The following is a 19,140-nucleotide window of genomic DNA, read 5'->3' as shown; positions in this document are numbered from 1 at the left end:
GGCGGAGCAGAGCGGGAGTGGACTGGCGAGCTCAGTTCCCACCTCACTAGCGTCCTCTCTCTCACCCTCTCAAAGAACACAAAGCCTGCCCCCTGGCTCCCCTTTGCCCCCCAGGTCTCACCCATTCTCCCAGTTCAGAGGGACCCCACGCTCAGCACCTCTGTCTCGAGCGCGCCCTCCCCTCTGGCTGCCCCCGGAGCTGCCGCTCCAGGCTGCGGAGTCTATTTTCTCCCACCGTACGTTTAAGGGCCTGTGGCTCAGTCTACGCATATATATCTTCAAAAAAAAATTTTTTTCAGTTCACAAAACTGGGATATTATCACTTCTTTGTATTTTGATTTTTTTATTTCATTCTATATATATTTTACATCATTCTTCCTTTTTTGTACAAAGGTGTAGTTCTTTACACCGGTACCAAGGTGACTTCTTTAAGTTTTCAATGTTGGGATCATTCACAGCGTTGCTTCAAGTTTTTAGTAGTGATTTCATTGTTTTTGATATTCTTGGAAGTGGGATTGTTTCTTTTTCAGGTCATTTGTAGTTAGTGTGGATTTTCCTAATGCACAGCTGATCAGAGCTGGTCTGTAATCTTGCTAACTCTTCTGGTTGGAAAATTGCTCCTAGAACTCTTGTACTTCTGCTAAAAAACCTTAAGTGGTTCCCCTTGCCCTACCCAGAAGCAGATCCAGGACTTGTGGGACCTAATGCATTTCTCGAAGACCTCTTTCCAAAGAGGGTGTGGGACAGGGCCAGTGCAAATGAGAAACAATGCTAGTCCCAGCTCACTGCTTTCACTTCAATCCCTGCCTGGTGGCTTTTGAACCGCTAGAAGAAGTTTGTTTAAAATGCAGATTCTTATACAAGAACCTAAGGTAAAGGCTTAGCGTCAGTTTTTAACAAGCACTCCAGGGATTCTGCTCTGACAGAGGTGGCCATGAGCCTCGTGCTATCTAGTCGATAACATTTAATCAAGCTGGAGCCCTGATGTCTCTACTTTGGCCCCAGCATGCCTCTCCTACCTTCATTCCACCACCTTGTACTGGTGACTTTGCATCTGGGCAGTGGTTCTGTAACTTTGGGGAGCACTATTCCTACAGCACATCACCCACTCTGGCTCCTGGGTCTCTCTGGTGCTATCAAGGCCTCAGCTGACTCAGCACCCACCTGCTTGCAAGCCACTAGGTTGAGCTCCATTGTTCCCCGTCTTTCCCTGGTGAGGCCACACTCTTGTTCCTGTCTGCTGTTCTGCACCTCCAATGCGTTCTCACACCCATTCTTACAAGGGGGGCTTATCATTCTCTTCAATCTTATCTCTCATCTGGCCCTCAGCATACATCCCAGCTTGCACAGGGAAGAATTTGCCCTGGGCTATTCTGTTTCCTGGCTTCCTTTTTGTGGATTGAGTTGGGTGGTTCTCAACTGGCATCTGGTGGGTCTCTTCCTTCCTGAGCAGAGTGGCTGGGGATGATGAGGGCAGAGGACGCTTATGAGTACCGAGGACTGGCTTTGACCAGCTTTCCCTCAACCACAGGAGAAGAGACTGCTGGGGGCGACAAGTTCATCCACGAGAGGGACCTGGCCTGGCTTCAGCAGGCAGATGGTGAGTGGCCTCCCTCCTACGGCAAACTCCTGTCTGGATGGGAAGCCCTAGGCAAATCTGGCCTCCGTATCAGAAGGGGCTCCCTAGAAGGCCCTCCTCACTGTCGAAACTATCACCTCTTCCCTAAAAGGCCCTGGTATTGAGCCTTACTGTCATCTTTCTTCACAGTGGTGGTGGCAGAAGTGACCCAGCCCTCCCTGGGTGTAGGCTACGAGCTGGGACGGGCTGTGGCCCTCAACAAGCAAATCTTGTGCCTGTTCCGCCCCCAGTCCGGTCGAGGTGAGCAACCTAAGCCCAGCATGGCCAGCCCCTCCCTAGCTCCCCAGTTTTCTGAGGACCCTGCCCTGAGCACCACCCCTGGGGTACTCTTGAGTATACTGCCCACCTCCAAGGACAGGAGGGGAATGGAGTGGCCTGGGGAGGGGTGAGGGAGGCCCCTTCACCTTCTTCTGCCTTGTCCAGTGCTTTCAGCCATGATCCGAGGAGCGGCACATGGCACACGGATCCAGGTGTGGGACTATGAAGAGAGCGAGGTGGAGGCCACGCTGGATCGGTACTTTCAGGCTAATCTTCCCCAGCAGGTGGCTGCCTCCTCTGACCCAACCACTTGACTTAACCACACTCTGAAATTCCTCTGATACAGATTCTGCTCTGTACCATTCCTACCTCTCAGCCCCATACAAATGAAAAGGTGGGGCTCCCTGGTGGCACAGGGGTTAAGTCTCAGAGCATCACCATGATGGCCTGAATTCAATCCCCAGCCAGGGAGCTGACCCACAGGGCACAGCAGATCTCTCCTGACCCGCCCGCTGCTCCCCTCAGCAGTGGATTTCAGTCGATCTGCCTGTTCTGCTCCCCTCTCTGTCTCTCGTGAATCCTCTTAACCATCCACACCTCTGGCCTAGACCTCAGTTCTTGTATGCATAAATAAAATACATCTTAAAAAAAAAGTTAAAAAAAAGTCAAGGTTGTGTTTACAAGTCTAATTTGCTGGCTGCATGTGTAGTGGGAGGGGCAGCCTTACTAATATCCTTTTCCCCTCGTTTTACTGATTTTATGCTTAAGATTTATTTATTTATGCATACAGAACTGGGGTACAGGCCAGAGATGCAGGGATGGTGAGAGGGTTCACCAGAAAGAGTGGGGAGCAGAACAGGCTGATCCACTGAAGTACACTGTTGAGGACAGCAGCGGGCAGGTCAGGAGAGGTCTGCTGTGCCATGTGGTCACCTCCAGGGCGGGGATCGAACTCATGCGGAAGTTGCTGCGGATCACTCCATAGTGTTGAGCTTTAACCTGTTGCACCATCAGGGCGGGCCCCCCTCATTTCACTTTTAACATACTGAGATACCCTTTGAAAGTCTGTGGGCCCCCAAGAGGAAATCACTTCCTGAGGCCCTCCAGCCCCACCAGGAGCACTCAGGACTGGTGAGATGGCCAGTGCTTTCTCATCAGGACTGCTTTCTATCTTCGTATGGCTGGGCTCGGTCTGCGCTGGCCTTGTACCATGTGGGCCCTCACTTCCCCCTGCAGAGGTCAAGTGAGTCTGCTTTGAACATCCTCTGAGGAAAGAGGCCTCTGGAGGTCTAAAGAAAACCATAAGGAATGGGAAGGGTTAGGTGTGAGTGGAGGGAGGTGGGACTGGAAGCTGGCCTTTGGGGCAGCTACCCAGCCTGCTCTGGAGATGTGAAAAAAAAAGAGTTTATTCAGGAAACAGAAGAAAGTGCTGTAGGCGCTGGGAATCGCCTCCCCCATGAAGGAGGGGTGGGGTGAACTCCGGCCAGCTCAGCACAGGGCTGGCGCTCCAGGTGCTCCCTGCGTCTGGCCCCTCAGTCATAGACCTCGTCGTCATCCTCCTCATCGCCAAAGAAGAAAGTCTCTCGGTCCAGGTTCTCGGACTCCTCGTCGTAGGAGAAGCTGTCATTATCCAGCTCCTCATCGAACTCATCCTGCTGCCACTCTGGCACATCGTCCTCCTCGTCCTCGTCGCCCACCTCCAGCCCCGAGGAGCCCAGCGGCCTAGGGAGAGGGCGCCTCACTCAGCCCAGAGGAAGCCTGCAGCTCCCCTCCCCCCACTCAGGGCCCCTGCCCCCCCACTCACTGGTGGCCTGGCACGTTAGAGCCTTTCGTCTCCTCAGGCTCCAGTGACGGACTCTGGAGGCCAACCCGGAAGTCCTGGCCAGGAGACAGGAGGGTTCCGGGAAGGAGCAGCAGCCAGGAGCTGGGGTGCGCCCCCGCCTCCTAACTCCCACATGTGACTGCTGATGCCCCCACGCCTGCAGGTGTGAGGGAGGGAGAGGTGGGGGGGTGGGGGGCACGCACCTGTGTGGAATGCTGCAGGATGGCCAGCAGCCGCTCCTGGATGCGGCGCAGCAGCTCCAGGCCAGTGTTGAGACAGTCTGCCCGCAGGAGGCGCAGGGACGAGGCCAGGTCGCTGCACCGCAGCAGGGTCTCCTCTGCAGGGGGGCAGGGCGCAGGGCTCCCTCCCTCCCTGCTCCCTCCACTCCTTCCCTCACAAACACCTACGGATCATCTACCAAGTTTTACCAGGGCCTACTGGGCACCGCCCTCGACACTCCTCCTCAGGGGCTGTGGCCCTCCTGGTAGGGCCAGATGGCCACCGAGTCAGGGGCGGGCGAGGAGCTGTACCCCGGGCGCCTACGGCACGCACTTCACACCTCCTTCCGAGTGTTAGCGGGCGGGCGAAGGTGGTGCGGCCAGGGAGATGTCGGCGGGGGTTATCAGGACAGGGACTGGGTGAGCTGCCGTCTCCTCCGCGGTGTGTCCCTGCAGGCTGCTCAGATGGGACAGGCGGCGGGAGAAAGGGCTGCCCAGGGCTGGGGGTGGCCTCACCCAGCAGGATCTGCAGGGCATTGGTGTGCAGCTCCAGGTTCTCGGTCTGCTGCTCCAGCACGTCCATGTGCTCCGTGTCCTGGTTGTAGAAGCTGCACACACAGGCGTAGGCCAGCACCTAGGGGCACCCAGGTCAGCCCGCCCCTGCGGGGGCCCCCACCCATTCCAGCCGCCCCCCCCTTCAGCCCCCCCCACACCTGCTCTCCTCCTCGCCCTCCCACCACAACCTTTCGAGCCTGCTCGAGTCCCCGGCAGGCATCGCTGAGGAAGGTGAAAGACTTGGTTGGGGGCACCTCGTGGATGGCAGAGACCCGGTTCCGCAGGTTCACAGCAAAGTCCTGCATGGTGCGGGGCAGAGCAGCACTGTCCCCTGGGGTCTCTGGTCCCTGCCCAGCCGCCACCCCAGCCCTCTGCCACCGGACCCAGCGGCTGCCCCTGCTTACTCGCGCCTGGTGGTGGAAAGTGCACCTCTCGTTATAGTCCTGGAACCGCTTCTCCTGGCGAGCAGCTTTGCTCACCTGGGAAGGACACAGGAGAAGGCTGCTGTGCTGTCAGGGGAGCGACCAGAGTGGCTGCCCAGATGTTCTCTGAAACCCTCAGAACTTGGTGGTCTCATTAGCAACCCCTTTTGCAGCGAGGGTCCTAAGGCTTCTTGCACAAGTAACCCGACTGGCCCAAAGCCACACTAAGGGGGGGCGCTGGGCTGAGACTCATCTCTGCTCCGCCCTGGAGCCTCCTGAGAAGGCCGGGCCGGCCCCAGCCTTCCTGAGCCACCTCAGTGTGAGGCATCTCACGCAGATACAAAGGCCGCACACAGAGGCCCCTCAGCACCTGTGGGTCGGGCGGCTTCTGTCTTCGCCCACGGAGCCTTTGCCCCAGCTACGCAGCCGCTCTGGAGGTGGAGCCCTCCGCCCAGGGCCCGAGGCGGCATCCTCTCCTGCCCACCCGTGGGCCTCTGCCCTCCTCGCCAGGCCCAGCCCCTTACCATGGCAGAGCAGTTGTAATAATCTTTGTGACTTGGCTTCCAGGACTTGAGGCAGCGCCAGCAGAATCCATGGTTACATTTGGCACACGTCATGCTGTGGAGGAAGCCAGCTGCCAGAGGGCACCTGCCTCTGGCTGGGCCAAGCAGAAGGACCCTGAGATGCCCTGGCCGCCCTGCGCCCTCTAGTCTCCTAACCGTCCAGCACTGCCTGGGGGTGCCCCGTACAGTCCACATGGAAACATGAAAGTGGGTGTAGAGCAGCAGGATCCCGGGGTCACTCACAGGGCACTCTGTGCCCACACTGTGCAGCTCTCCCAAATCCCACTGCCCCCTCCGCACTGCCAGGCCTCCACAACACGCCCGCTTACTGCAGACAGCCCTCGTTCTTTTCGATGGGCGCTTGACAGCTGGGACAGCGCTTGGAGATGAGTTTGGCCAGGTGCTTGCTCTGTGCCTCCACGCTCATGCCGTCGTAGTAGCCACCATCGTCCACCCACTGGGACATGTGGCCACAGCTGGCAGGGTAGTGTGCCTGCAGGGGTGGCAAGGACACAGCTGAGCCCTCGCTGGAAGGCCACGGCAGGGTTCGGAAGGCGGCCGTCGCGTGCGCGGGGAGCGGAGCAGGCCTCCGCTGGGGCCGGCTGGGCGGGCACCCACCTCAGGGAAGCTACAGTTGAAGCAGGAGGCCCAGCCACACTTGGAGCAGGTGGTCCCGCAGCCCAGGCCCTGGCGGCACAGGATGCGGTCGCAGCCCTGGGGGTTGGTGCACCAGGTCAGGTTGGAGCAGCTGTCCACGTAGCCACGCAGCAGGGCCTTCTCATACTGCGGGAGGGCCCGGGGAGTGAGGACAGGGGTCTCGGACACCTGCCCTGCGGCCCACCCTGCCCCTGTGCCCGGCCACCGCTCGGGAGGGGTACCTTGGAGATGACCTCTGGCGAGGAGACGATGGCACGAATGAAGGCTCCGGTGGGCTGGGCGGGGCAGTCGGCGATGGGGCAGGTGCAGTTCAGCACGAGGTTCCGCTCGATCCGAGTTGTCAGGTACTCGTTCCAGCAGGACTGGGAGGGACAACGGGGGACTACTCGGGACAGCACCCCAGGACTGAGAGCACCCCCCAAAGAAGGGTGGCGTATGGCAGGGCAGAGACAAGCCTGCTTCTCCATCAGCCTTAGGAAGGACCCAACCTCTCCAGCACCATGAGCGCTGTCACAGTGGTTCTGAGGCTCTGTGGGCCAGGGGTAGTCGTCTACTTGGAATTTTTGTTGAGATGGACAGAGGGAATGGAACGTTGAGGAGAATCAAGAAAAAGGAGACAGATTACAGCTCCAAAGAGAGAGTGAGGCATGAAAGAAGTGTGGGCGGTGGGTCCCCTCTTCACACTGGGGGGCTGGCCTGGCCGCTGCAGATGCAGAGTGCCGGCTTCTCCATCTGCCCACCTCAGTGCCTGCCTTGATGCTCCTGGCTTACCCATTGCACCCCGAAGTCCTGAGCCATGGTTCTCCACACCCCCAGTCATCAGTACCCCTTGTCACTGCCCTTCTAGATCCATTATTCCCTCCCTCCAAACTACTGAGTTAGACCAACGCTCTTCCCAGCGCCACCTCCCCCCATGCTCTATGCACCACGGACCTCCCTTTATGCGCCCGACCCCAACTGTCCAGCTTTCCAAAATGATGCCTCCAACCCCCCAGAGAGTACATGGCTGGATGGCTTCCAGGATATATGGGAAGCACTTGACAGGCCTATTGTTACTCAAAGGAAAATACCAGAAACAAGCCCAAACCCTTTTCGGAGTGAAACCACAAACTGAGAAACTGAATGCAAAATTGCTGCCTCTTTAAGATAAAACATTAAAGTTTTCTGGATCCCGACTCCAGACTCGCAGGCAGAAAGGTGTGTGCACAGCCAAGGATGGAAGCACTGCCCCGCCCTCGCTTGGCTTCCCTGGTTCCCGCTGCCCGGCCCATCTAGGAGGTGGACAGCAGGACGCACTGTCCCTCCTGCTCTGCCACCCCACCTGAGAAGCAAGCCTCCCCCCACGGCTGCAGACCCCCGGACCCCTTCAGTAGTGTCTCTTCTTTCTATGCAGGCCACTCTCTGTTACTTGCTCACAGGCTGCTCCTTGCCGGGACTTGCTGATCAGCCTGTTCTCAGCCACATTTTCCTGTTCCCTGTCTCTGCATGTCCACAGGAGGGGTGTGCGTGTGGGCGGGGATGCCCCAAACTCAGTGTCCCTGAGTGATGCGAGCCAGGCCTCTACATTAATTCCAAATTCAAAGATCCACCTTCCACTTACCAGTCCCACTCAGGTGTTCAAAAAGCAGCTCACACTTCACAGGGCCCAAGTCACTGGAACTTGCCCTCAGAAAGCAGCTCCCCATCCGAGCCCCAACATTTGCCCCCATTCAGCCAAAAGTGACACAGCCGTCCACCTAGGTGCTCAAGTCAAAAACCCGGGAGCCATCCTTGACTGCCATGCCCTGCGCCCCCACATCTAACCCTCAAACCCAGTCAGCGCCTCTCTTGGCTGCTGTCCCCAGGCCGAGCTACTACCAGCTCTCACCTCTCTGAACAAGTCTCCAAACAGGTGTCCCTGCTTCTACTCCTGCTCCAGCTCAGCCTTTCTCCATATGATGGCCGCGATGATCTTTTCAAAAATGTAAATCAGATCACATCATTCCCCTGCTTGTAACCCAGCATGGCTTCCTATAAAGCATGACCCAGGCCCACCCCAACTGGGCCCCTGTCCACCCCTCAAGTCTCCTTTCTTGGCACTCTAGACACAAGCTCGACGTCTTCACACTTGCTGCTCCTCCGTCTACGTCTCTATCCCACTAGATATATACCTCCTCGGACTGGCCAGTGCTCCCGACCAGCCCTCGCCCACCAATCACTCACTCACTTCCCACGACGTGGCCCCACTGTGCTTCCGTCCTGGCACTTCTCACCAGAGTCGAGGGAGGAAACTCCCCAAGTCCAAATGCCAACCTCAACTCCGAGGGCTTCCCTCTGCCATCTGTACAAGGGCAGCAGGAGTACCTTACGCAACTACTGTGGGGAGCCAGCGGCCAGTGTAGGCAGCAGCAGAGTGGCCAGAGGGAGGCCCCAGAAACACTAGCTGCTGCTATGAACAGCTCCGTTTCTTGCTTAGAGTCTAACACTCCATCCAGCACCCAGTGCTGTGCACAAAGTAAACTCAAGACAAATATTCGCTGAATGAAAAAAAACAGACCTTGGATAAAAGGGAGCATGAACAGCTCTGTGAGAAGAGCAGCTTGAAGCCAAGCAAAGGGTAAGCAGAGACAGTCAATGTACACACGCATGCAAAGGTGCCCAGATCACCCCCCACGGGGAGATGCCGTGGCCAGAGGCAGCTAGAGTTCATGGCCACCAGGGCGCTCGTCCATTAAGCTGGTGTCTTTGGTCCTGGCATCAGGCCTGAAGAGCTGAGAGTGTCTGCTGGGAACAGCACACACTCAGCGGCCTGGTCCCTCGTGCCTTCGGGCCCCTCTCGCCCTTCTGCGGGACCGTTCCCCCCTTGCCTCACCTGCAGCCTTCTCTGTACCAGCAAGCCCTCATTTTCCATAATTCCCCTCCATTTTTCTGCTGTCTTCTGGCTCATGCCATTTGGTTTTTATTTTTGTAACAAACGAGTGTCTGATAAAAGAAGTGATGTGCTGAGATAAAGAGGCTTAAAGGGTGACAAGGAAACCATAAGCTACCGGCACCACCATGTAGTGACACCTCTTATTTACAAAGCACCTTAATGTGTGATGTGCGTGTGGGTATCAGAAATTCTCAAAACTTGACTGAACACGGAAGCTACCTGAGGAGCTATTAAAACTCAAATGCCTGAGTTTACTCCTGCAGATTCTGATTAACCGACCCAGCATTACGAAAGCCTCCAGGTGTGTAAAGGGCTCCTGGAGATGACAACAGGCAGCAAAGCTTGCAAACCACTGACAGGTACCATGGTGCTTCAGCACCACCCTGCGGAGTGTCAAGGCAGGTGGCATCACTTACAGATGACAAAACAAGTGGAAGAGGCACTAAGAGACTTGTCAAACATTACCCAGGTTAGGAACTGGCAGTGCTGAGGCTGGAACCCAAGAGTCCCCGAGAACTGCAGGACGGGAAAGAAGCGGCGGCCTCACCTTACAGCAGTAGTGCGTGCAGCAGAGAGCAGGCAAGTCGTCCTCGGGCTCCAGGGGGCTGACACAGACGGGGCAGTGGTCTGGGCGTGGGGGGGCGGCCTGGGCCTGCGGAACACACAGCCCAGCCGCCAGCAGCAGTGGCTCAGGGTTATCACTGTAGCTCTGCAGCAGCTGTTCAGCACCCCAGTGGGAATGAGCCAAAAGGTGCTGAGCCACATCTGGCTCTAGGTTCAGGGTCTCCTGCACCTGCCGCACCGTCTGCTCCATCAACCACTCCACCTCCTTGGGGCTCATGGTGCGGCCAGCAGGCAGCTGCAGGGATGCCAGAGCTGCCACAGCTTTGGGGCTTAGGTGGAGAGAAGAGTCGCAGTCAGTCTCCCTGCCTTGCTGATCGAGCCTCCCAACCGAGCCCCACGTGGGCCTCTGGCTGGCGCATCCCTGCTCACGCTTGCTTAACCAGCCTGCAAATAACCATCTAAGCTGACTGCCCGAGCATAGCCCTCCTGAGAGGCAAGTGTGGTCTGGGGTGAGGCTGGCTGGGGCAATGGCTCAGAGCTCTGTGAGAATCCAGCAGGCGGGGGGGCCAGAGCGCTCTGACCTTCAGTGGACGGGACAGTCTCCCTCTAGGTCCCACCCAAAATGCTAACAGTGTGTCTGGTGAGCAATTGTAGTGTCCCACCCTCCTACTCAGTGTGGTCTGGGGACCAGGAGCACAGGGAGCAGGGAGCATCACTCTCCGTGAGGGAGCCAGGATCCCCATGTTAGCCAAAACTCCGGGTGTGCACATGAAAGCTTGAGGAAGGCTGTTCCAGAGAACTCATTTTATACACAATATAAATTGCAGGCAGGCAGAGCAGTGCCACAACCACCTCTGGTGAGCTGGACCTGATATAAAAAGCTTTAGGGGTCCCAGCTAACAAGAGAAACCCAATGACAAATTTCTCTGCAGAATAGGCTTCTTAGAAGTCAGGGATTCTAATATTTTACTGAGTGGAGCACAGCTACTATGCAGTACATAGCAGCATGATAGCTCACATATGCTTAGAACAGGAGCCATCCAAAAAGGAGCTCTGTGTCTGGCTCTAGGAGGAGGGGACAGGACAGCCCTGCCAGAAACACAGAGAAGGGGGGCTGCAGTGGGGTGGCTACCTGGGCTCGGAGGGCTTGGTGGTCTGGTTGCCACAGAAAGGGATGTCTGCCTGACCCCGGCAGGGCCCTGTGGGCTCCGGGGTGGCATAGATCAGGACCTGGGGCCGGTCATCACGCCGCTCCACATAGCCCTGGCCCAGGAGATGCAGGATGCAAGAGAGGACATCTGTACTGGTACAGGCCACACTCCCGGCAACTGCACGGCCCAGGCTTCCAGGGGGATTTGGACCCTTCTGCCAGGCCTCCAGTACCTGGAGGAGAGGAGAGTAAACACACAAGCTGTTCTGACCTAGAAGAGTCAGTCTGCCTGGGTTCAAGCCCGGCTCTGCCACTGACTAGTTGTGTGACTGTACATAAATGACTAACTTTCTCACACCCCAATTTTCTTATCTGTCAAATGGGGAAAAATATCACCTCCATCACAGCATTTTTTTATGAGGATTAAATGGCTCAATCCTATAAACTCTGAAAGGGCCTACCTGGCCCACGGTAAACACACACGTCTTGCCTCTTCTTTCTCTCTAATGGCCCTGTCTGTCAGGACTAGAATGCACAGATGGAAATGTCAGCCTACAGGGTGTCACACTGACAGGATTCTCCCTTCTCTTGTCATGAGTCAAGGGCCCCCCCACTCCCACCACTACGGATGAGTCCCTCCCCATCCTCATGATCCCCTCCGCCTACCAGACAAACCAACTGATCAATGTGGAGGCCCTTTTCCCCTTGGGCTTTGAGAATACGGACAAGAAGGCAGCTCAAGAGGTTCCTCTTCTGTTCCAGAGTCCGGCCCTCATCCTTTTCCACATTCAGGTACACCTGAGGTGGTATCAGCCAAAGGGCCTCCCCACTGGGCTGGGGCCCAGGCTCACGAAGCCGCAGCACACCTGGAATCCATTCCCAGTCAGGACCCGAGGAGAAGGGACAGAGGAATGGTGTGAAGAGGGCCCCATTCTCATCTCTCATCTCCAAGTACACTACCCCCCACTCTGAGTCCACCCCTTAAAAGCAGAGGCCTAACCTAGCCCCCGGTGACCTACCCCTGTGTGGAAAGTCCTGACCCTCATGCAGGGTCAAAGGGCCATGCTCAGAGGTGAGGGGCAGAAGCGCCTGGAGCAGAAGCTCTGGGGTGAGGTCCGACCACTTCAGCAAGGTCTCTACTGACACCTCCTGATGAGGAGAAACAGGGCCGGTCAGGAGCAGGTAGTCAGGGGATAGGAAAATAAGTAGGGAGGAAAGATGGATTAGGAGCAGAGTTTAGAACAGTGGTAGACAAGCGGGAAGAGGAGGGAGAGGCTGAGAAGCTGAGGCACCTCTGTCTGATTGAAATTCAGCAGCAGCCACATCTGCACGGTAGACACGTGCAGGGTCTGGTCCCCAAACTGCAGCTCAGCCCGGCCCAGCCACGTCCACTGCAGCCGCCGATGCGGTCCCACATCTAGGACTGGATGGTTCTGACCTGGGAAGGTATGGAGGAGATGGGCGGAGACAGAGTAGGCGAAACAAGAGGGTTAGGGGCTCAGGGGAGGGTGTACCACTAGTTAAGCTTTGCTCCTGCTAGTCTCTTCAAGGAGGACCCCAACCTTTATAGACCTATAGTACTTCCTTAAGCTCCAGAGTTCAGCCTTCTCTGGGCCTGCCTCCCTGGCAAGCCACAGGTACTCAACCTGTGCTAGTCCGGCACAGGCAGGCTCCACGGAGAAAGAGACCTGCGTTTTGTCCTCAAAGAGCCAACAGTTTTCTAGACCTATGAGGCTGGGTCTCTCCCTCTTCTTTGGGCCAGGTAAGCTGGAGATGCATAGCTCACACTAGAAACTAAGGACAATGCTATCGAAGACAATGAATGGAAAGGAGCCAGCCTGGATGCTGCTTCTGGCCAGAGATGGAGCAATTTGAACATCAAAAGATAATGCCTGTGGTGGAATGAAACACATGCACTATTTTAAAATCCATGAGTTCATAATGGTGTATTTAAAAAGAAAAACAAACCTATTTGTCTTAATTGGAGGGCGCTAGAGAAGCTGCACATTATTTTGAAAACTGGTTAAGATTAAGGGGAAGGAGGAAAGAAGTCTACTTTTTCCTGGATAAACTTTAAGGTAACCAGAAAGTTGATGAGAGGAAGGTTTTTTCTTTGTAGGGAAAGCATACAGCTAGTACATGATGAAGGAATGGCAAAGCTAGTGTCACCCGTTCAGAACCCCAAAATGACAGACCAGCGCAATGATGACGAAAGACTGTTTAAACTACACATAAACTGCAGCTCAGACGGACAACACTGAGGCCCACGGATGCACCCTGACATCACACAGAGGGGTGGCACACACTACCACCTACGAAGTATTCCTGCCCAGGAAATCAAGCCTGAATCTGAACAAGCACTGACGTCTACAGAGCAGTTTTCAGGAAGCAAAGGAGACAGAAAATGCCAAAAGACACCATGTGGATAAAGGCAGCAAAATCTACCTCGTGGACAAGTATTTGGCAAACGACCCAGTTTTCTCCAGAAATAATTAAATAATTGCAAGAGGAGAGTTGAGGGGAGACAGATATAGATTAGGGAGATGAAAGATACAATCAAATGCAGCGGATAAGTTTTGTTTGAATCCTCAGTAAACACAATGAAGAACTGTAATAACTCAATCAGGAAAATATGAACACTGACTCTATGTTTTATGATATTAGGAGTTGTTATTAATTTCGAAAGGTCTGATGATTGTAGTGCCCTTACTTTTAGAAAGAGAGTCCTTATCTTTTAAATTTAAGGGTTGGTACTCAGCAATCAAAAAATAAATAAACACATGCTTTTTGCAGCAACATGGATGGAGCTGGAAGGGATCATGTTTAGTGAAATAAGCCAGAAAGAAAAGGAAAAATACCGGATGGTTTTACTCATAGCAGGAGTATAAAGCATGAGGGGAAAATAATAATAATAATGAACAGCTATATACCAGAGACATTTTACAGGGGTGGAATGGGGTATGGGATCAAAAATGATGGGAGGAGGGAAATGCACAGGATTATAGTGATGACACACAGGTGATTTGGTGATGGGAAGACCACGGGGATTATAACTGAGTTGGAAAAATGCACAAAATAATGCTAAAATAAACTATTTTATTATTTAAAAAAAATTTAAGGGTTGGGGAAGTGGGTAGGTAGAAGTGAAACAAGATTGACCAATAATTAAACCCAATATATATATTTATACATAAACTCATATATATATATATATATATATATATATATATATATATATATATAAACTCCAATATATCTGTTATATCTATTTTTGTGAATGTGTGACATTTATTGTAATGAAAATATTTGTGAGAGTGAAAATAAGGCACTGTCAAATAGTAACTGGTCAATTTTCCAATACCTCTTCAATAAAGAAACTTCAAAAGGATGAACATTAGAAGACTGAACTCTAGAAGAATGAAGGATCAAATGCAGAAGAATAGAGACTAAAGCAATCAGTATGATGACAAATCTATACATCAACTGAACAAATCAATGATAACTAAGTTGGAAGGTGGGGAAAAAATACTAAACAACAGTAACAAGTACAATAAGCGTACTTGTTCAGATTTCCTCTGGTGCTTTCTTATTCAAGATGGTGAGAAGAGATAATAATTAGTTAAACCTATAGGTCAGAAGTATAAGAGTACTCCACTATAGAAACAGAATGTATAACTTCCAAAACTTATAGAGACAAAATGGATATTTAAAAAAAAAAAATCAACCCAAAGGAAGAAAAAGGAGTACAAAAACTCAGGGTAGAATCATATCTATAGAGGTGTTCCGTTTATTATTATTCTTTTAACTGAACATGTTTTGTGTGTGTGTGTGTGTATGTGAGTGTGTGTGTGTGTGTGTGTAATAGCTAAAATTTTTAAATGTCAGGGAAACCTGAAACAGGCAATTAGAAATAAAAGTCAAATATGTAATACTTCATAATAATTATAAATAGGCTAAAACAGACAACTCAAAGATTACAGGTTGAATAAAAACAAACAGTAGGTATTTACAAGACACATGACTAAAACACGAGAGCAGAGCAAAATTAAAGTAAAATGACATGGGGGAAATTCTGATGCAAACATAAACAGGTCTGGTTTAAAGTAGCTCTCCTAACAGACTGTTTACTATGGTAGCAAGAGAAAAAAATAATACAGCAGAGAAATCAAACAGAACTCAAACAAACAGGTTGTCAGCATTACCATCACCAAAGAAGGATGGATGGGAATTATGTTTCTAGATATAATGCCAAGAAAATCTCGGCATCACTTATTTAGTAACAGGTATAGAATGCATAACCTGAATCCAATCATGAAGGAGTAAGACACAAACTTAAAAGGAGAAACTGTTTAGAAAATTCTCCAGGAATGTCAATGTCATAAAAGACAAAGGCTGAGGCACTGTTTCAGATTAAAGGAGACTAGGGATGTGACAACTAAATAGTTGGGTGACCCTTACTTGATCCTGTCTTGGACTTAAAAAAGAAAAAGCCCTGGAAGAGATTATAGGATTGCTAACCAAACGGAAATATGGAAAGGAGATGATGACATACGAGTGTTGAGTCACTGAAATGACCGATGAGCTGTAGTTAAGAAAACACCTTTATTCTTTGCTGTCTGTATTTACATGGGGCCAGCACATATGTACTTTACTCTCAATGGTTCAAGTATGGGCATACTCACACACACATGTCCAAGTATACACATGGTGTACACGTACAGAGCAAGTGCACCATGATAAAAGCCAAAGGGGGAAAATAGGAACAAAAGCTTAAAAATTTGGATAAGGCGTATGTGGGTGTTCTTGGTATGATTCATTCAACTTTTTTGTAAATTTTAAATTCTTTCCAAATAAAATCTAAAGAAAAAGGGTCAAAACTAAAATGGTTAAAATGTAAAATTTTATGTATTCATATTTTACCATAATAAAAGAGGTCTAAAAAGATTAATACAAACATAGTAAAAGGACAGAAAGATAACAACTAAAGAAAGTTGGTGTACTATTAATACCAGGTCAAAATAGGCTTTACGAGAAAAAGCTTTACTAGCAAGAAAGGTCATATCTTAATGAGGCTTAGAAGACCACAACGATTCTCAATTTGCATAAAGTTGCACAGCTATGAGCCAGCTGTGGCAGTTTCAATGTAAACTGCCTAAAGTAAATAACATTACATACTGAGTTCCTCAGTCACACTAATCACATTTCAAGTGTTCAGTTGTCATGAATGGGTATCAGTACTGAACAGAAAATAACTTTTCTATCACTGCAGAAGATTCTAATGGACAGCACTACTCAATAATTTTAAACATATCTAAGACAGTAGTAAATATATATATACACACACACACATGTGCACATATATATGCACATATGTGTGTATATACACATATACATATTTGTGTATATACATGTGTGTATATATATATATAAAGCAAAACAGAGATGATAGAAGTTTAAAATCATCATTATAGATTTTAACACCTCTTTTAAGTAACAAAAATGAGTAAGATTACAGATTTGAACAATATAATTGACAAGTTAGTAAACTATGTAGAATCTCCTACCAGTGACTTAAAAATACACAGTCTTCTTCTTAATCACACATGGAATATATAAAATTTGACCATCACTTAAGCTGAAAAGGAAGTCTCAAGAAATTGCAAAGATTCAGAATCTAGAAACTAAATCCTTTGGCCACTTTGGAGTATAGGTGGAACTCCAAAACAAAAGGATAACTAAACAAAGAAAATTTTGTTCAGAAATTTTAAAATATGCTTCTAAATAATAACGGAAACTAGAAAAATCTTAGCCTAAACAATTAAAACACCGCATTGTAAAAATGTATGCAACATCCTAAATGTCTATCAGCCACAGAAGGTGCCGGGTGGTGTCGGGGTTAAGTTTCAGACTATCATCCTATCACCACAATGGCCTGCGTTCAACCCCGAGCCAGGGAGCTGACCCTCCTCCACCAGCAGACCTCCTCCACCTTGCCCACTGCTCCCCTCAGCAGTGTATTTCAGTAGATCTGCTTATTCTGCTCCCCACTGTCTCTGGTGAATCCTCTCACCACCAATCCCCGCCCCCCACTCCTCTGGCCTACATCCCAGTTCTTCTATGCATAAATAGATAAATATATCTTAAAAAAAAAAAAAAACCCAAAAAACAGAAAGGGTAAATAAATTCATGCCATGGAGTATAGTTATACAAAAGAATAAGGTAATGATTCAACTAATAGCCTGAATAACTACCACAGATGTGCAGAAGAAATAGACACAGCAAAATACATATATTCTGTAATCGTATTTACATGATATTCAAAAATCAGGCAAAAAAATATGGTGATAAAGGTTAAGGAGAAAGGTTTCTCTTGGAAGACGACTCTGACTAGAAAGCGGACATAAAGGAAGCAGCTTTCTCAGATGCTGAAAATGTTCTACAGCTGGTAGGTGGTTGTGTGGGTACAACTGGATATAAGAAGTTAAGTCTTATCCTTAAGACTTGTGCTCTTAATCTAATTATACATCCATTTTAAAAAATGTATTTTTAAGCAAAAATTGAATAACCTTTTAGGATGCAACTAAAGCAATATTGAGAGAGAAAGGAATAGCCTGAAGTACTTTTATTTGGACAGAAGTCTGAAAAGACTAAAAATTAAATAAACACGTAACTTGAAGTTATAAAAGAAACACAGAACAAATTCACACAGAGATGAAGGACAGATATAATGAAAATCTAACCCTCAGATTTTTCATCCATCTCTAGGAGACTGCTGACCCCACCACCACTTTTCTTCCTATCTACACAGCTCTATACTAAGGAGCTCCCCACTTCCTCTCTTGCCACCCCCAATCTCACCCCAACCCCTAGTTTCCTCTCCCTATTGCCTCACTCTGGCTGTAGAAATTGGAGAAGCGGTCAAGGGCATCACAGAATTCTGTGGGAAGGCACTTTCTGGGGTGGTACAGGTAGCAGAGTGGGGACACCGGCCAGCAGCGGGGTGACAGGACCAGTACGGAAACCGGTGGGCTCGGATCTTCAATAAACAGTTCTTTCTCAGCCTCTTCCTCCTCCTCTTCCTCCTGAGAGACAGAAGGATTTCAGGGGCCCTTGGGCTCCCTTCTTTGGTCTAGTTTTCTGCTCTCCTGTTCGCCTGCTCTTTTCCCTTGTTCTTACCTCTTCTTCCAGACCTGGTTCCTCCTCACCCTCCTGCTCCAAGAGCAGCTTGTCGAGCCGCTGGAGCTGGTAGACGTGGAACTGGCGCTGCAGCTCCTCGGAGGTGCTCAGGCTCCGCAGCATCTGCTGGGGGAGGCGGTTGGGGAAGCAGAGGCCGATCTGCTCCAGCACGGCCCCCTCCAGCCAGCTCGTGCCCACGCCCAGGAGACGGTCCGCCATGTAGTGTCTGTGGCACACACAGCCCGGGCCAAGCCTCAGTGTGGGCACTTTTGCTCACGGCTCCCTCTGTTGCAGCCTGTCTGAGCCCCAGGCCCTGCCTCTTCCTTCCCTCTCTCCCCACCACTGCCACAGCCATGTTCGTCTCTCCTCCCGTGCCCCGAATCCTCCCCGTCAGACTCTTGGCTTCCCATCCTCTCTCTCCAGACCTGCACTCACTGGTAGAAGTGCTCAAAGGTGGTGGCCAGCTCCAGGCCAGAAAGGACCATGATGGGCTCCAGATGCCGCTGAAGCCGCCCCAGCATTTCCACACTGTGGGCTCCACCAATCAGGCCCCCCTGGATCTGCTGATCGATATGCCTGGCAAACTGCTCACTGATCTGGGGGCAATGGAAAGGGCACTGGCAGACCATTAACAGGAATGGATGGAGCAGGAGAGTGGGGTGGGGGTGGTGGGCAAAGGGCAGAGCAAAAAGATGAGCACTGAACATGAGCTTGACTGGGAAGCCGGCAGGACTCACATGAGCAGCAGTGAGGAAGGACTGCTGCAGCAAGGCGCCGGAAAAACCGTTGCGCAGGGCCAGTGTGAAGGCTGCCCGAGGCCCAAAGAGCTCTGAGCCCGCTCTCTGCAGGTGCTCGTAGAGTTCACAGTATCGAGGCACAAAGTCTGGGGCTCTCCAGGCTGAAGCCAGGAACCGGCTAACCTGAGGAGAAAGGAGAAATACAAGGCAGCCCCAGGGTCGGGGCACTCCGGCAGCCCAACCCCTCCGCAGACGTCAGTGCCTTCTGCCCACCTGCTCCTGCACCACACTCAGCCAGCACTGGGTCATGTTCCTCAGGCTGCTGCTTGGCAGAAGTGCTGAAGGCTCCGGGCTCTGATCCCGACCCTTACCGTTCTTGCTGACTGTGGAGACAGAGGGCAGAGGGAGGGATGTCATCTTGCCCGCTGGGGAGTCCGGGGGCTTGGGGACTGACCCCGGGAAAGGCCC

At 51.4% G+C, this 19,140-nt stretch overlaps 2 protein-coding genes across 6 annotated transcripts in view; one reads left to right on the top strand and one right to left on the bottom strand.

The window, feature by feature from the left end:
• The first annotated feature begins 332 nt into the window (after positions 1-332).
• DNPH1 (2'-deoxynucleoside 5'-phosphate N-hydrolase 1) lies at positions 333-2,364 on the top strand. Its single transcript, XM_004695982.2, has 3 exons — positions 333-1,600; positions 1,769-1,879; positions 2,063-2,364. Exons 1-3 carry the CDS (start codon positions 1,465-1,467, stop codon positions 2,209-2,211), a joined length of 396 nt encoding a protein of 131 aa, XP_004696039.2. The 5' UTR covers positions 333-1,464; the 3' UTR covers positions 2,212-2,364.
• Positions 2,365-2,845: 481 nt separating this feature from the next.
• The window catches only part of CUL9 (cullin 9), a 32,306-nt gene continuing 16,011 nt past the window's right edge, over positions 2,846-19,140 (bottom strand). For 3 of the 5 annotated variants that reach the window (XM_012722177.1, XM_012722184.1, XM_012722186.1), the window contains 20 exons: positions 18,946-19,055; positions 18,673-18,855; positions 18,371-18,531; positions 17,936-18,161; positions 17,652-17,841; positions 12,052-12,197; positions 11,779-11,908; positions 11,426-11,625; positions 10,742-10,992; positions 9,593-9,938; positions 6,356-6,496; positions 6,096-6,260; positions 5,807-5,970; positions 5,439-5,532; positions 4,897-4,971; positions 4,681-4,791; positions 4,454-4,571; positions 3,923-4,056; positions 3,702-3,775; positions 2,846-3,619 (listed from right to left, as the gene is read on the bottom strand). In XM_012722177.1, the coding sequence (XP_012577631.1) occupies positions 3,430-3,619; positions 3,702-3,775; positions 3,923-4,056; positions 4,454-4,571; positions 4,681-4,791; positions 4,897-4,971; positions 5,439-5,532; positions 5,807-5,970; positions 6,096-6,260; positions 6,356-6,496; positions 9,593-9,938; positions 10,742-10,992; positions 11,426-11,625; positions 11,779-11,908; positions 12,052-12,197; positions 17,652-17,841; positions 17,936-18,161; positions 18,371-18,531; positions 18,673-18,855; positions 18,946-19,055 (3,209 nt within the window). In that variant the 3' untranslated portion in view covers positions 2,846-3,429. Of the gene's footprint in view, positions 3,620-3,701; positions 3,776-3,922; positions 4,057-4,453; positions 4,572-4,680; positions 4,792-4,896; positions 4,972-5,438; positions 5,533-5,806; positions 5,971-6,095; positions 6,261-6,355; positions 6,497-7,530; positions 8,086-9,592; positions 9,939-10,741; positions 10,993-11,425; positions 11,626-11,778; positions 11,909-12,051; positions 12,198-17,651; positions 17,842-17,935; positions 18,162-18,370; positions 18,532-18,672; positions 18,856-18,945; positions 19,056-19,140 lie in introns of those variants that run through there. The other 2 variants (XM_012722182.1, XM_012722187.1) reach the window with 2 other exon arrangements.

This window comes from Condylura cristata, unplaced genomic scaffold (assembly GCF_000260355.1).
Source record: "Condylura cristata isolate star-nosed mole 26May11 unplaced genomic scaffold, ConCri1.0 scaffold00001, whole genome shotgun sequence".
NCBI classification, from domain to species: domain Eukaryota; kingdom Metazoa; phylum Chordata; class Mammalia; order Eulipotyphla; family Talpidae; genus Condylura; species Condylura cristata.
This window is presented reverse-complemented; position numbering and strand designations above follow the sequence as displayed.